At 37.2% G+C, this 12812-nt stretch overlaps 1 protein-coding gene across 2 annotated transcripts in view; it reads right to left on the minus strand.

Annotated features, from left to right (window-relative positions):
- FARP1 (FERM, ARH/RhoGEF and pleckstrin domain protein 1) overlaps positions 1-12812 on the minus strand; it is a 331129-nt gene that overhangs the window by 92692 nt on the left and 225625 nt on the right. For both annotated transcript variants that reach the window (XM_027854091.1, XM_027854092.1), the window contains exon 6: positions 8646-8743. In XM_027854091.1, coding sequence (XP_027709892.1) covers positions 8646-8743 — 98 coding nt within the window. The remainder of the gene's footprint in view (positions 1-8645; positions 8744-12812) is intronic.

Here is a 12812-nt window from a genome sequence, read left to right on the forward strand (position 1 = left end):
CTTTTGGGCCTTGTCAAACAAGACTGGATGTCACTTTAGGGGCCATCTACCTCTTGTAATCACACCAAACATGGCATGAAAGCTGCTGCTGCCCAGCCAGCAATCATATTTCACCCCTATCGTGTCTGCTTGTTTCACACAGGATAGCAGCCACAGAGACACACCAATAGCAGCGCCATTTACTGCATTCATCTGCTTCCTTTTCTTGCGACAGACAGGTCAATAACATCATCCAGTTTCCTAATTTCCAGATACATGTCTTGATTTCTTGAATAGCTCTTCCTTTAAACAGACTGAAATTGCCATCTGGGAAACCAAAGCCCTCTTAAAATCTCCATCACAGAAAAAGTACTGAAATAGAAAATAATGACCAGATCATCTCTCTCATCCTAAGTTGGTAGCCTTAACCATAAAGTGCCTTTGCTTCCCCATCATTGTTTCTCCCTTCTACTAAGAGGAGAACTCAAGAGAGAATGCAGTGCACAGCTCCTCACAGATTTCCAATGAATTTCTATCAAGTATTTAATTTTCAAGGACTGTCTAAATTGCTCTTTTCTAAAATTGAGCAGCCACACCACAAAGAATCCCAATTATTTTCCTGTCTCAGCAGGGTGAATAACCTTTTGTAATTCTCATCTCCTCTGGAACATTTGTCCTTCATATACCACCCAAAAGAGCCTTCAGCATTTTACTGACTACTAAACTCATTTTCTTATCTCAGTTTTCCCTCCCTGAATTTTACTTAGAAATTTGTGTTTTTTGATCAATCAACAGTCATTTAATGAAAGCACCTACCATGTATCTGGAAGGAAGGTAAGCTCTAGAAGACAAAGATCAGAAAATGACATATTTCCTACCTTGAATTAGTTTATCTTCTTATTTTCTATGCATATATATATATATAATTTGTTATTTAGTTGTTTCAGTTATGTCCAACTCTTCCTGGCCCCCTTTGGGGTTTTCTTGGTGAAGATGCTGGAGCGGTTTGCCACTTCCTTCTCCAGCTTATTTTACAGATGAAGAAACTGAGGCAAACAGGGTTAAGTGACTTGCCCAGGGTCACACAGCTAGTGTCTAGGCCAGATTTGAACTCATTAAGATGAATCTTTCTGACTTCAGGCCGTGCCCTCTATCCATTCTGCCCTACATAAATAGAAAGCCTTTTCTACTGAAATGTCCTCACATTTTTTACTTATAATACACAGTATGCCACATTTATTGTCTTGTGTCATATAGATAAAAAAGTTCCGTTTTTTGTTGCCATAGGGCTTTATAAAATTAGGTTTTGCTAAATGAGATAGTTTCACGATACTTTAGACAATCATTTTGTACCAGATGACTCAAAGGTTAACATGAATACAACAGGCAGAAATTAACTCATCCACTACATCTCAGAGCTTACTCCTATTTCATTATTTACATCTATCCCTTCCTTCTCTTAGCAAAAAACTGTATTTAACAGATTATAAAAAATCACACTTTACTGAAATTCAGACACTAAATATTACAGAAAAGCAACTACAACCACACAAATGTAGGAAACTGATACCCTAGGAAAAATAATTAACTATGATCTCTTCAGGAAAGAACACATAAAAACATAGTAATCATGATAACAGTAACTAACATGCATAGTGTTTCAAAGCTCTGCAAAGCACTTTACATATTTTAGTTCATTTGAATCTCACGACAACCATGGAAGATAAATACTAGGGGTATTATTAGCCCCACTTTACAGAAAAAGAAACTGAGGTTTAAAGAGTTTTATTGACTTGTTCCATGGACAAATAACTATTAAGTGTCACTGGGGGGATCTGAACCTGGAACTTCTTTATTCCAAGTTCAGAAGCAATTTAGTAATGAATCTAACCTAAAGATGATTTTACTATATGGTAGAGGGAAGAGGAAAAAAATATAGAGATTTCAGTCACATATATATGACTTTCAATCAAAAAATATTTACTAAGAACCTACTATTGTGCTTAGTGCTGGGGATATGTCAAAAATAAATAGTTCCTGTTCCCAGGCAACTCATATTCTATCAGAGAAAACAGCATGTATACATATAAGCAGATGTCAAACATACATACAAAGTAAGTATAAGGTTATTCTGTGTGGAGTAGGGTGGAGACATCAGTAGATGTGGAGAGCAGGAAAGGCCTCATGTAGAAGATGGTATTTTTGATCTAATAAGCTTTGTAGGAAGCTAAGGATTCTAAGAAGTGGAGTAAGGAGAGAGTGTCTGTTAGGCATTTTTGCCTTTGCAAAGATATAAATACAGGTAAAAGAATGTCATGTGTGAAGGTCAACAAATAGGCCAGTTTGACTAAACTAGAGAGTGTATAAAAGCAAGTAAGGCATAATAAGGCTAGAAAGGTAAACTGAAACCAGATTATAAAGGATACTACATGTCAAACAGAAAAGTTTTTATTTTACCCTACAGGCAATAGGGAGCCAGTGGAGTTTATTGAGCAGGGGAGTGACATGCTCAGACCTGTAAGAATACTACTTCAGCACCTTTATAGGATGAACTGGAGGTGGGAGAGAATACCAGTGGTAAATAACATAATAGCTATTGCAATGAGACTGAATTAAAGTAATAGACATGTGAATAGTGAGAAGGGGATAAATGTGAGAGATGCTGGCAATTTATTTGATAAACTGGCAATTTGGCAAGATATGGCAATTTATTTGATAAACTGGGATGAAGGAGAATGAATAGTTGAGAAGGACTTCAAGTCTGTATATGTGGGTGACTGGAAGGATGATGGTTACCCTTGGCAGAAATAGGTAAGTGTGGAAAGAGGGATAGGTTTTGGGGGGAAATAGTAAATTCTATTTTGGATGTGATGGATTTGAAATGTCTGTGGGAACATGCAATTGGTGAGAATGGAGCTCAGGAGAGAATAGAACTGGATATATGGTGCTAGTAAAGCAAGGAGATGATAATTTGACTGTGGGAATTGATTGGTGAATTCACCAAGAAAGAGAGTATCTATGAAGAAAGAAAGAAAGAAAGAAAGAAAGGAAGGAAGAAAGGAAGGAAAGAGGGAGAGAGAGAGAGAGAAAGAAAGAAAGAAACAAACAAACAAACAAACAAACCAACCCTGGGAAAGAGCTTTAGGGGACACCCATAGCTAGGAGGCAGGACATGAAGGATGACCCGGCAGGACACAGAGGATGACCCAGCAAAGGAGAATGAGAAGCTATAGTCAGACAGGTAGAAGAAGAGCTAAGATCAAAAAATCCCAGGAGGAAAGGCCAAATATTGCAGAGAGGCCAAAAAGGATAAAGGGTAAGAAAGAGTCATTGGATTTTATAATTAAGAGATGATCGATAATTTAGGAGACAGCAGTTTCAGTTGAGATACGAGGTCAGAAGCCAAGCTACAAAGAGAAATGAATGACTGAGTAGGGAGGAAATGGAGGCAAAGAGTGTAGACAGCGTTTTAGCATGAGTTTGGCTAAGAAAGGAAGGAGAAATGAAAGGATGCTAGTTTGGCATGGGGAGTTAGGCCTAGTATGGATTTTTGAAGGACATGGAGAACTGGGCATTTGTATACGGCCAGGACGAAACCACTGGAAATGGAAAGAATGAAGATTAGGGAAAGGGAAGAAATGAATAGAGGGTGATATGCCAATAAGTGACAGGAGATATGATTAAATACATAAATAAGAGGTTTCTGCCTTTAGGAGAAGGACCACCTCTGCATGAAAGATGCCAAGGAATTCTGAGATGTAGAGAAGGAGGAATTTGTGGCAAATGACTTCTTTTTTATCAGTAAAACATGAATGGAGGTGAGAGGGTGCGGCAAGCTAGAAGAAAGAAGGTTTGGAATTGCTGCTAGGGAGGATTAAAAGGAGATGAAACTTTGAAGTAATTTTCAATGCTAATTATTCAGATTTTAATGACCAGTCTTAAACAGAATTTGAAAAAGAAAACAAAGTGATAATTCATGGAATCTGATTTGGATTTGACAACAGAGACCACCTTGGTCTAATCCATATCCATAAAAGAATTCCACCTACAACCTGCCCAACAAATGATAGAATCTCACCATTCCATGAGGCAGCCATTTCACTTTCAGACAGCTTTCTAATAGGACATATTCCCTAACATTAAACCTAAATTTGTTTTTCTGCAACTCTCACCCATTGATTTTAACTATGCCCCCTTGGTTCAAAGGGAAGTCTTAATCTCTTCCAAGTGACAATTCTTCAAATACCTGAAGACAGATATCTTCCCCTCACCAATATCCACAGGCTTCTTGTTTTCATGTCAAAAGTCCTTATTCCTCCAATAAATTTCAAGGCCCTTCACCATCTTCTTCGGGATGCTCACCAAATCAGTCGATAATATGTTCTTTAATAAATGTGCTGTTCGTTCATAACTGAACACAATACTCAAGAGCAGAGTACAAGATTATCATGGATACTGTCTTTTTCAGTGCAGTCCAACATTATATTAGTAATTTTATTTTTTATTTTTTGATTCTGCTTTTTTAATGGCATTTAATTTTTTTCCAATTACATGTAAAGACAATTTTCAACATTCATTTTTGGAAAGATTTTGAGTTACAAATTTTTCTTCCACCCCAAGATGGCAAGCAATCTAATATAGGTTATACATACGCAATATGCATTAGTAATTTTAGCTACCATAGCACACTGTTCTGTTGTTTCAGTCTACAATCCATTAAAACTTCTAGATCTTTTCCAAGTCTAACAACTATGCTTACCCCATTGTTTTTATAAAGTTGATTTTTCTTTAGTAAGATTTGGGCTGAACTGAGATGCCTATGGGATATGCAGTTGGAAATAATGCCCAGAGGCATTTATTTTTGTGAATTTTATCTTATTAAATCTAGCCCAATGTTCCAGTTTGTCAAAACATTTAGAGCCTCAATCTGTCAGTCAATGTATTTGCTATTTGTTCCAGTTTCTTGTTATTTGCAAGTTTTGTAAACATCCATCTATGCCTTATTGAAGTCATTGATAAAGATCTGAATCAGCATACAGATAAAAATATTAACACAACAGATCCCCGGAACACTCCAATATAAGCTGACGTGGAGGCATTAATGAATAGTCTCTGGACCCAGTCATTCTGCTATCTTTCAAAATCAACTAACTGTATTATGTTATAGCCAACATCACTTCATCTTTTCTACGAGAATAGAGTGGAGAAACTTTGTCCCAAGCTTTCATGTAACCTAAGTAAACTATAACTATGGCATCCCCCTAACCTACAAGTCTAGTACCCCTATTAAAAAAATGAAAGGAAATTGATGTCAAAAGAAACCTGTTCTTGATGAAAGCATATTGCCTCTATGATCTTTGTTTTCTCTGGTGATATATTCTAGAATTTTGCCAAGATTCAAAAGTTAACTCAATGGCCTTTTCCTCAAGTACTACACAAACGTTAACAATTCTTATTACTATTTCCTTTCTGAAAACTGAAGCATTTGCCTTTTCCAGTCCTTCTAGACCTCACTTTTCTTTACAATCTTTTAACTATCAGAGAACTCAGTTCAACTAAGCAAATATTTATTAAGTGAGCATAATACTGGGTGAGGCACTGGGGATGCAAAAGGGAAAAATACACTAAAAGTTGTTTCCCTCAAGGACCTTATATTCTCTCTGGGGGATAGAGATGGGATACAATAAAAGTACATACAAAATATACACAGAAGGATAAAATTACAAGAGACAGAGAGTGTTAATAACTGGGGGTGATGAAGAAAAGTGTTATGTAGCCGATAGCACCTCAGCTGTACTTTGAAAGAAGCCAGAGATTAAGTGAGGAGGGAATGGATTCCAGACATGGGGACCATTTATAGAAAGGAATGGGGGCATAAGATGAAATATCATATGTATGGGGAACAGCTAGCAGGCCAACTTGTTTGAACTTCAGAGTGTGTGAAGCTATGTAATATGAAATAGAATGGGAGAAGTAGATAAGAGCTAGATTATGAAGGGTTCTAAATGCCAGGATGAGGATTTTGAATTTTATTATAGAGGCAGAAGAAAGCCATTGAAGATGTATGGGTGAGAGTATGGCACAGTTATATCTGTGTTCCAGTAATATCTCCATGGTAGCAATCACCTCAGTCAGTTCTTTGAGCCTGGGATGTAGTTCTTTGGGACCTGGTCAACTGAATTCACCAAGTTCAATAGGTGCTGTCTTGTTACCTCTCCACTTGTCCTCAATGGTCATTTTGGTTCTGTCCTTCCTAATCCAAACGTCATTTTCTTTGGAGAGAAAAGAGTAGGAAAATAATAACTGAGCAGCTCTTTCGTCTCCAAATCACTGGTTATCATCATTTCACATACCAGGAATATCAGTCCAATTCTTTCCTGGATCCTCCTCTTTCAGCCAATATAAGTTCTTATTTTTATTTTTATTAGCTTTTTTTTTTTGCCAGTCTCAGCTGAGGATAAGCTTCATATTCCTCCTGGTATTCTTATGGGACTATGCCATGCATTTGTGGCCACCCTCCATCTTTGCAATAATGAATAGAGTATTTAACAATTTCAACCAACCAGATAAATTTTCATTGAGGATTTTTTTCCCTTTAAATTATTCAGTACTTGTGAACTGCAAAGGATGCTACCTTATATTACATTCTCTAGATTCTCAATAATAATAAAAGGATAGAAAATGTGTATTTCTCATGACCATATGGTAAATATACAGAAATATAAGTACCTCTGAACTCCAAAATGTCATTTCCTTTAGAGAATTCAAGATTTGTGAGAGATTTTTAGGGCCATATTGTATCCTTAAAAGATAAGTAGAGAAAGAGAGAAAAGAAAGAAAAAAGGTTCTCTGGAGCTTTGTGAATTCTCAGTTTCTCTATACACAAGTAAATTTCATTGTATTAAAATGGTACATAGGAATTCTGTGTTAAGACAATGAAAAAAAATTTAGGAAGTTATTCCTCAGATGAATAAAATGCATGGAAGTCTGTCTAGTGCAGTGGAAAAACAATTTAGAACTCTTTTCAGAGAAAAAAAAAGTATGAAATCCAAGTAGAATGGGGAGAATATTCTTCTCCCTTCCCCACCCCACCATCACAAGCTTTCTTCTCTTCCAGAAAGAAAGAAAAAAAATGCTTCAGTAATTTTTCATGAAGTTACTACTTAGATAAGCAAGTCATGTTTTCAAACTTCACATTATGTAGGAGAAGTAATGAATCATTTGAGCTGAGGGAATGCCAAAACAGAGGGAGGGGAATACACTTTGTACTAAAACATTCCCTGCTCCTATTACAATATATATGACTGGCACATAAAAAGTGGAATAAACTTACTTCTGAAAAACAAAATATTACCAAATATCAAACCATAAGTAACACAGCAAGTTCCTGAGGTTGACTCTGTTTGTTTTCACGAATGCTCTAAACAAAAAAGAGAAAGCACCTAGAACCCACTAAATACAGTCGGCATCAAATAAATATTGACTGTTTGACAGAAAGCAGGAAACAACTTAAATGAACAGATGTATCAGCAACTGCCAAAGACAAGATTAAGAAGGAAAGGTCTTTTGAGTATCACATCTTATTGGATAAAAACAATGAGTTTTCCCCACGACTGACAAAGATGTTATTCTCTAAAACCAAGACAAGCTTCTTAACTGGGCAATTCAGATTTGACAGTGTTGAACACAGCGCTGCATTTTATATAAAGGTAATTAAAAATGATATGACAAGACAACTTTCATCTTCTTTTGGCATAGTTTAAAAGCTTCACATTTGATTTTCATAAAGTGACCTTCCCAAAAACAGAAAGCACACATTCCACTTCAAATACCTATGATTTAAAGTTGTCTGATTAGAAATAACTCTGATAGACTATCAGTAGGTTTGAACGAGAATGACCATAATCTCATTTCTAATATTTCTAGATAAGGACAAATTAAAATACCTACCTTCAGAAATCACTAAGTTTCAATTGGTCATTCTAAGTGTATTGTTTTACTTTAGGCAGCATAAAAAGAGGATGAATTGGTGATAGTCTTTGCTTTAATAGGGGCTATTATAAATAACTAATATCAATACTAAAACACAGCCCCAGTTAAACAATACAAGTTATTTGTCATTTTTTCAAGTATTTTTCAGAAAATTTATGGGGCATAGTCCATAGAAGTCAAAGAAACATCAGAATACAGATTTGATACATTAATGTTTCATTTTATTCATTTGCGATGATCATAGTGACTGAGTCTATGTGGTTGGTTTCTCTCTCTCTCTCTCTCTCTTTCTCCCCCCTATGGAAATAGTGCAGGAAGAGCATAACAGTTTATGTGCCTAACTCCTGGGTCATTTCTTACCTAATTTTTTTTGCAAGTTATCACACCTTTATTGACATTTAATAATCACAAAGGATATTTTTACAGAACAGAAAAAAAGACAGACCTAGTATAAAGGAAAAGATAACACACAAATTAATATTCCTCCCCTTCATCTTCCCCCTCAGCACTATCTGCTCCAACCTCCTCATACTCTTTCTCCAGGGCAGCCATATCCTCCTGTGCCTCAGAGAACTCTCCTTCCTCCACGCCCTCCCCCACATACCAATGGACAAAGGCACGTTTGGCATACATCAGCCTATCTAATTTTTCAAAGGAAAAAGACTAAGACTTACATTGCACAATGTGTGAGATCAAGAGCGCAGCACTGGTTTCGTTACATGTTAGCCTGCCCTGAGCCAGGTCCTGCTTTACCTGCAGAGCAAACAGGTACCTGTAAACACAGAAGAGAACATGAATCAACCAAGTCCAGGAAAAGAGACACTAAGAGTAGACTCTCCCTTGGCAACAAGTTCTCTGCGCAGTTAGAAACCAAAGAAAAACTGAAAAAAATCCTTGGACTTAAAGACCAAACCCAAAACCAAGAATAATTTAGACTTGATATTCATCATAATTAGATTCTGCTAAGAGTAGTGACAACATAAATATCTATCTCACCTAAAAATAAAAATAATAGCTTATACTTACATGCCTCTTTATGATCCTTCCTCTAACACTTACGACCTGTGTAACCTTAGGAAAGCCATTTAACCTCCTTAGAGCTCAATTTTCCTATCTTTAAAATGAGGGGTTGGATGAGACGGCCTCTGAGGTACCTTCTAGTTTTAGAACCATACTACAGAATTATACTTTATCTCATTTGATCCTGACAATCTTGAACAACTATTATGTTACAGATCAGGAAACAGAGACTCCAAGAAATGAAATAACTTGCGCAAGGCCACATAATTGGCAAATGATAGAGTCAAGTCCAGTACTACCCCACTGTACTACTATTTTTTCTTCAGAAAAAAATGTATTGGTTAGCACACATAATAAATTTTTTTTAAGGCAATTAGGGTTAAGTGACTTGCCCAGGGTCACACATCTAGCAAGTATCAAGTGTTTGGTCTGAGGCCAGATTTGAACTCAGGTCCTCCTGACTTCAGGGTCAGTGCTCTATCCACTGCGCCACCCAGCTGCCCCAATAAATTTTTTAAAAATGAGAAATAATTGTGTTAGATTTTGAAAGTTACAGTCCTAACCAGTATAATCACCCTCCACAGGATTACTTCCCATACGGTTTAGAAAATGGTAATAGAAATTATAATTAGGAAGGAAGGTAGGAAGGAAGGAAAGAGGAAGGAAGGAAGAAGGAAGAGAGAGAGGAATAAATAAGCATTTATTAAGGACTTTTTACGTACAAAGCACTATGCTAAGCAATGGGGATACAGGTAGAAAATTCAGAGAGTTCCTGTTCTCAAAGAGCTCACATTCTAATGGGGAGATAGCATGTATGAAAGCTTTCAGCTGCAAATCAGATTGAAAGGTTTTGAGGTCTTAGCAGTTCAACGTCTCTTCTCTAATGCAATTTCTGTGGATAAAACCATTATCAATTTCTGATGTTTAATGACTTGACAGTTCCAAGGGCTTTGGTGGCAAGGACTTTCTTTTCTGCGTCTTCAGTAGATGAAGCTGTCACACCTGCGGGAGCAATTCCCAGGCTGCATCTTCACACGGCTTGCTTCCCAGGGTGAAGGCTAAAGGGAACATGCTAGAAGCACAGTTATTCCAAAGGCTCCTGAGTCTGTCTCCACTGGCATCTGAGAGAAGATGGTGGTCAAGGTTGTGGTGGTGATTTGACTCACCTGGCACACGTTGCCTCCTGTCTCTCCTTCAGGGTGTCCTATTGCTAGATTGACTGACCTGCCCTGTGGGTGGCAGTTGTTCAGCAGCTGGTGAGGATGGCTGGCCCTCTCTCCACAAGAGATGTTTCCTCAGATGATTGCATTGAAGACCATGCTATCACTTCCAGGGCTCTTATGCTCATCTGCCATAGTGCCCATCTAGCCATCATTGGTGTCTAGTCAGTAGTTGCTGCCTGTGGTGATGAGGGAGATGGGCCTCTTCTTCATGATTTGTTCCCTCAATAACGTTAGATAAAAACTTGAAATAACATCTTCTAATGCTAATTACTAAATGTGCCCCAAGGCCTCTGAGTTCCAAATTTAAGATTCAAGGGTAGCTCTTAAAATTTCCCCTAGGACCAACACTTTACACAGATATACACACATACCTTTTGCCCAGGGTTCTATCTATTAAGAAAGGAAAGCAAGAAGCCAGAGAAAAAAAATAGGATACGAACAAAGTAAACTCAGTACTACATGTAGTACTATCTCTATAGTTCAGAGATACAAAGGGGAAGGAAGAAGTATACAACATGGTATCATCTCTTTTTAGATAACGATTGCATCATTTATTTAAAAAAAGACACCACTATTTTGATATGTTGAAATTCACATTTACTTGGCTAATTTTTTTTTCAAATAAAAAGCAGAGGACCTTATTGTACTAAAAAATTTTACAATTCAAATACTATAGCATTTACCATTTCAAAAACATACTCTTTATGTTTTTACAAATAAGTGATCAGGAAAAGATCCATGGGGAGAATCACAGGCTTTGCTGATATTTGGAAGTAGTCATTATGTAGACTCTAAGTGCTATCTGGGTTTGAAAGCATTCCTTTTTAGAGGACCAAGCGCCTTTTTCAAGACTAAACAAAGTAATTTCCATTGTTTCTCCATCCTCTTCCCCAGCCCAACTTTCTGATGACTCTTCTTGTTTGGTTTGGTTTGTGACACTATAAGATTCTTGTCCAATGTAAAACAGAAATCACAATTCTCTGTTTGAAAAGTTCTGCACTCGGGGCAGGTAGGTGGCACAGTGGATAGAGCACCGACCCTGAAGTCAGGAGGACCTGAGTTCAAATCCGGCCTCATACCAAATACTTAACACATACTAGCTGTGTGACCCTGGGCAAATCACTTAACCCTAATTGCCTTAAAAAAAAAAATAGAATAAAAAAATTTAGAATCTTGAAAAGTTCTGCACTGTTCTCCACAAATATACATCAAAACTCCAAAGTTCCCTTCTCTATAGGGTTTTGAGTCTGAGATAGTATTAAGGTACAGTGTATCTGACTATGGCTGATCAGACCAATAGGAACTTGGAATGCTCTACCACAAGTGGAACACTCTGGCCAGTGCAGGCAATCAGGTGACCAAGCTGGGGAATACCATGAGGTTGTGCAGGCTGCCTGGAGACCCCTGTTGCCTGGGGGCACTGGCGCACATCTGATGCTGGTCTTTTCCCAGAATTTTGATTGCAGGTATAAATATTCTTAATGAAACCCATGGTTCTAAAGGGTCCTCAAAGGAGATCATTAATATTTCCCATGTAACTGGAAAACATTTCTGACACTAAAGAAAAAACAAAATCCTCAGCACTGTGGATTGAAGAGTTTCCTTATTCACCTAGTTGTTGATCTGTCCCTCCTCCTCCATCATTTTATATTTATTTTGAATTTATCCTTTACTCACCTATCTGAGAACATTGGCTGTATTCCACCCTCTTACCCCAATAGAACATAAAGTTCCTTGAGGACTGATACTATCTCCTAGTTGTATCCCCAGTGCTTGGGACATAAGTTTTGAATAAACATTTGCTGATTGATTCCGACACTATTAATCAGAACTAAGAAGTGAGTGTGGTATTTTGTTTGTGTGTACAATATCACAATCAGAAGCTTGCCAAAATTACTCTGAAAACACAAAGATAATGTCATTCCAGAAGAATTAAACCTTAAATGGCAGGTTTGGTTGGTGATAATAGCTCAGAATTGCCTTTTCTTCTTAATTTGAGCAGGAAAGAGGGAATCTAACAGTTGTAGTAACACTGATTTTTATGCTTTCCTTCTTAAATTTCTATTTTAGCTTCACTTGGGAGTCCTTATCTAATTTCTGTCCTTTTTTTTTTTTTTTGGTATGTGTGTTTCACAGAAGAAATTCCTAACTTCTCTGCTAGTCTGAAAAAACAACAGCAAACACTTGATGCTTCAATCTGTCAGCAAGCTGCAGCAGCCACTTCAAATAGTATCCATCCCATTCACAAGGAAACTCATAGCCAGCTGGAGAGGGGATCAGTGATTGTTTTTAGGAAAAATATGCTCCCTGTGACAGAAAGAAAAGATACTTTGCACATAGAAATATGTCAAGGCTGGTCAACACAGAATAAATGACTTAGGGTTCCAGAATGAGGGAAAAAAATGACCTTTGAAAAATTAAAAAAACCCAACAAATTTATATATATATATTTTTTCCTCTCCCCCCAGTTTTCCGTGTTAGACATAAAGAACAGGTTTTCAAGCACACAGAATGTGCTATTTAATAAATATGAAGGAATTTTACTTCTTGTTCAACAGAAAAGTTTAACCCACTCCATCTTATGTCTGTATAAATGGG

The sequence above is a fragment of the Vombatus ursinus genome, unplaced genomic scaffold, assembly GCF_900497805.2.
Source record: "Vombatus ursinus unplaced genomic scaffold, bare-nosed wombat genome assembly UNPS02010304.1, whole genome shotgun sequence".
In the NCBI taxonomy this organism is placed as follows: Eukaryota; Metazoa; Chordata; class Mammalia; order Diprotodontia; family Vombatidae; genus Vombatus; species Vombatus ursinus.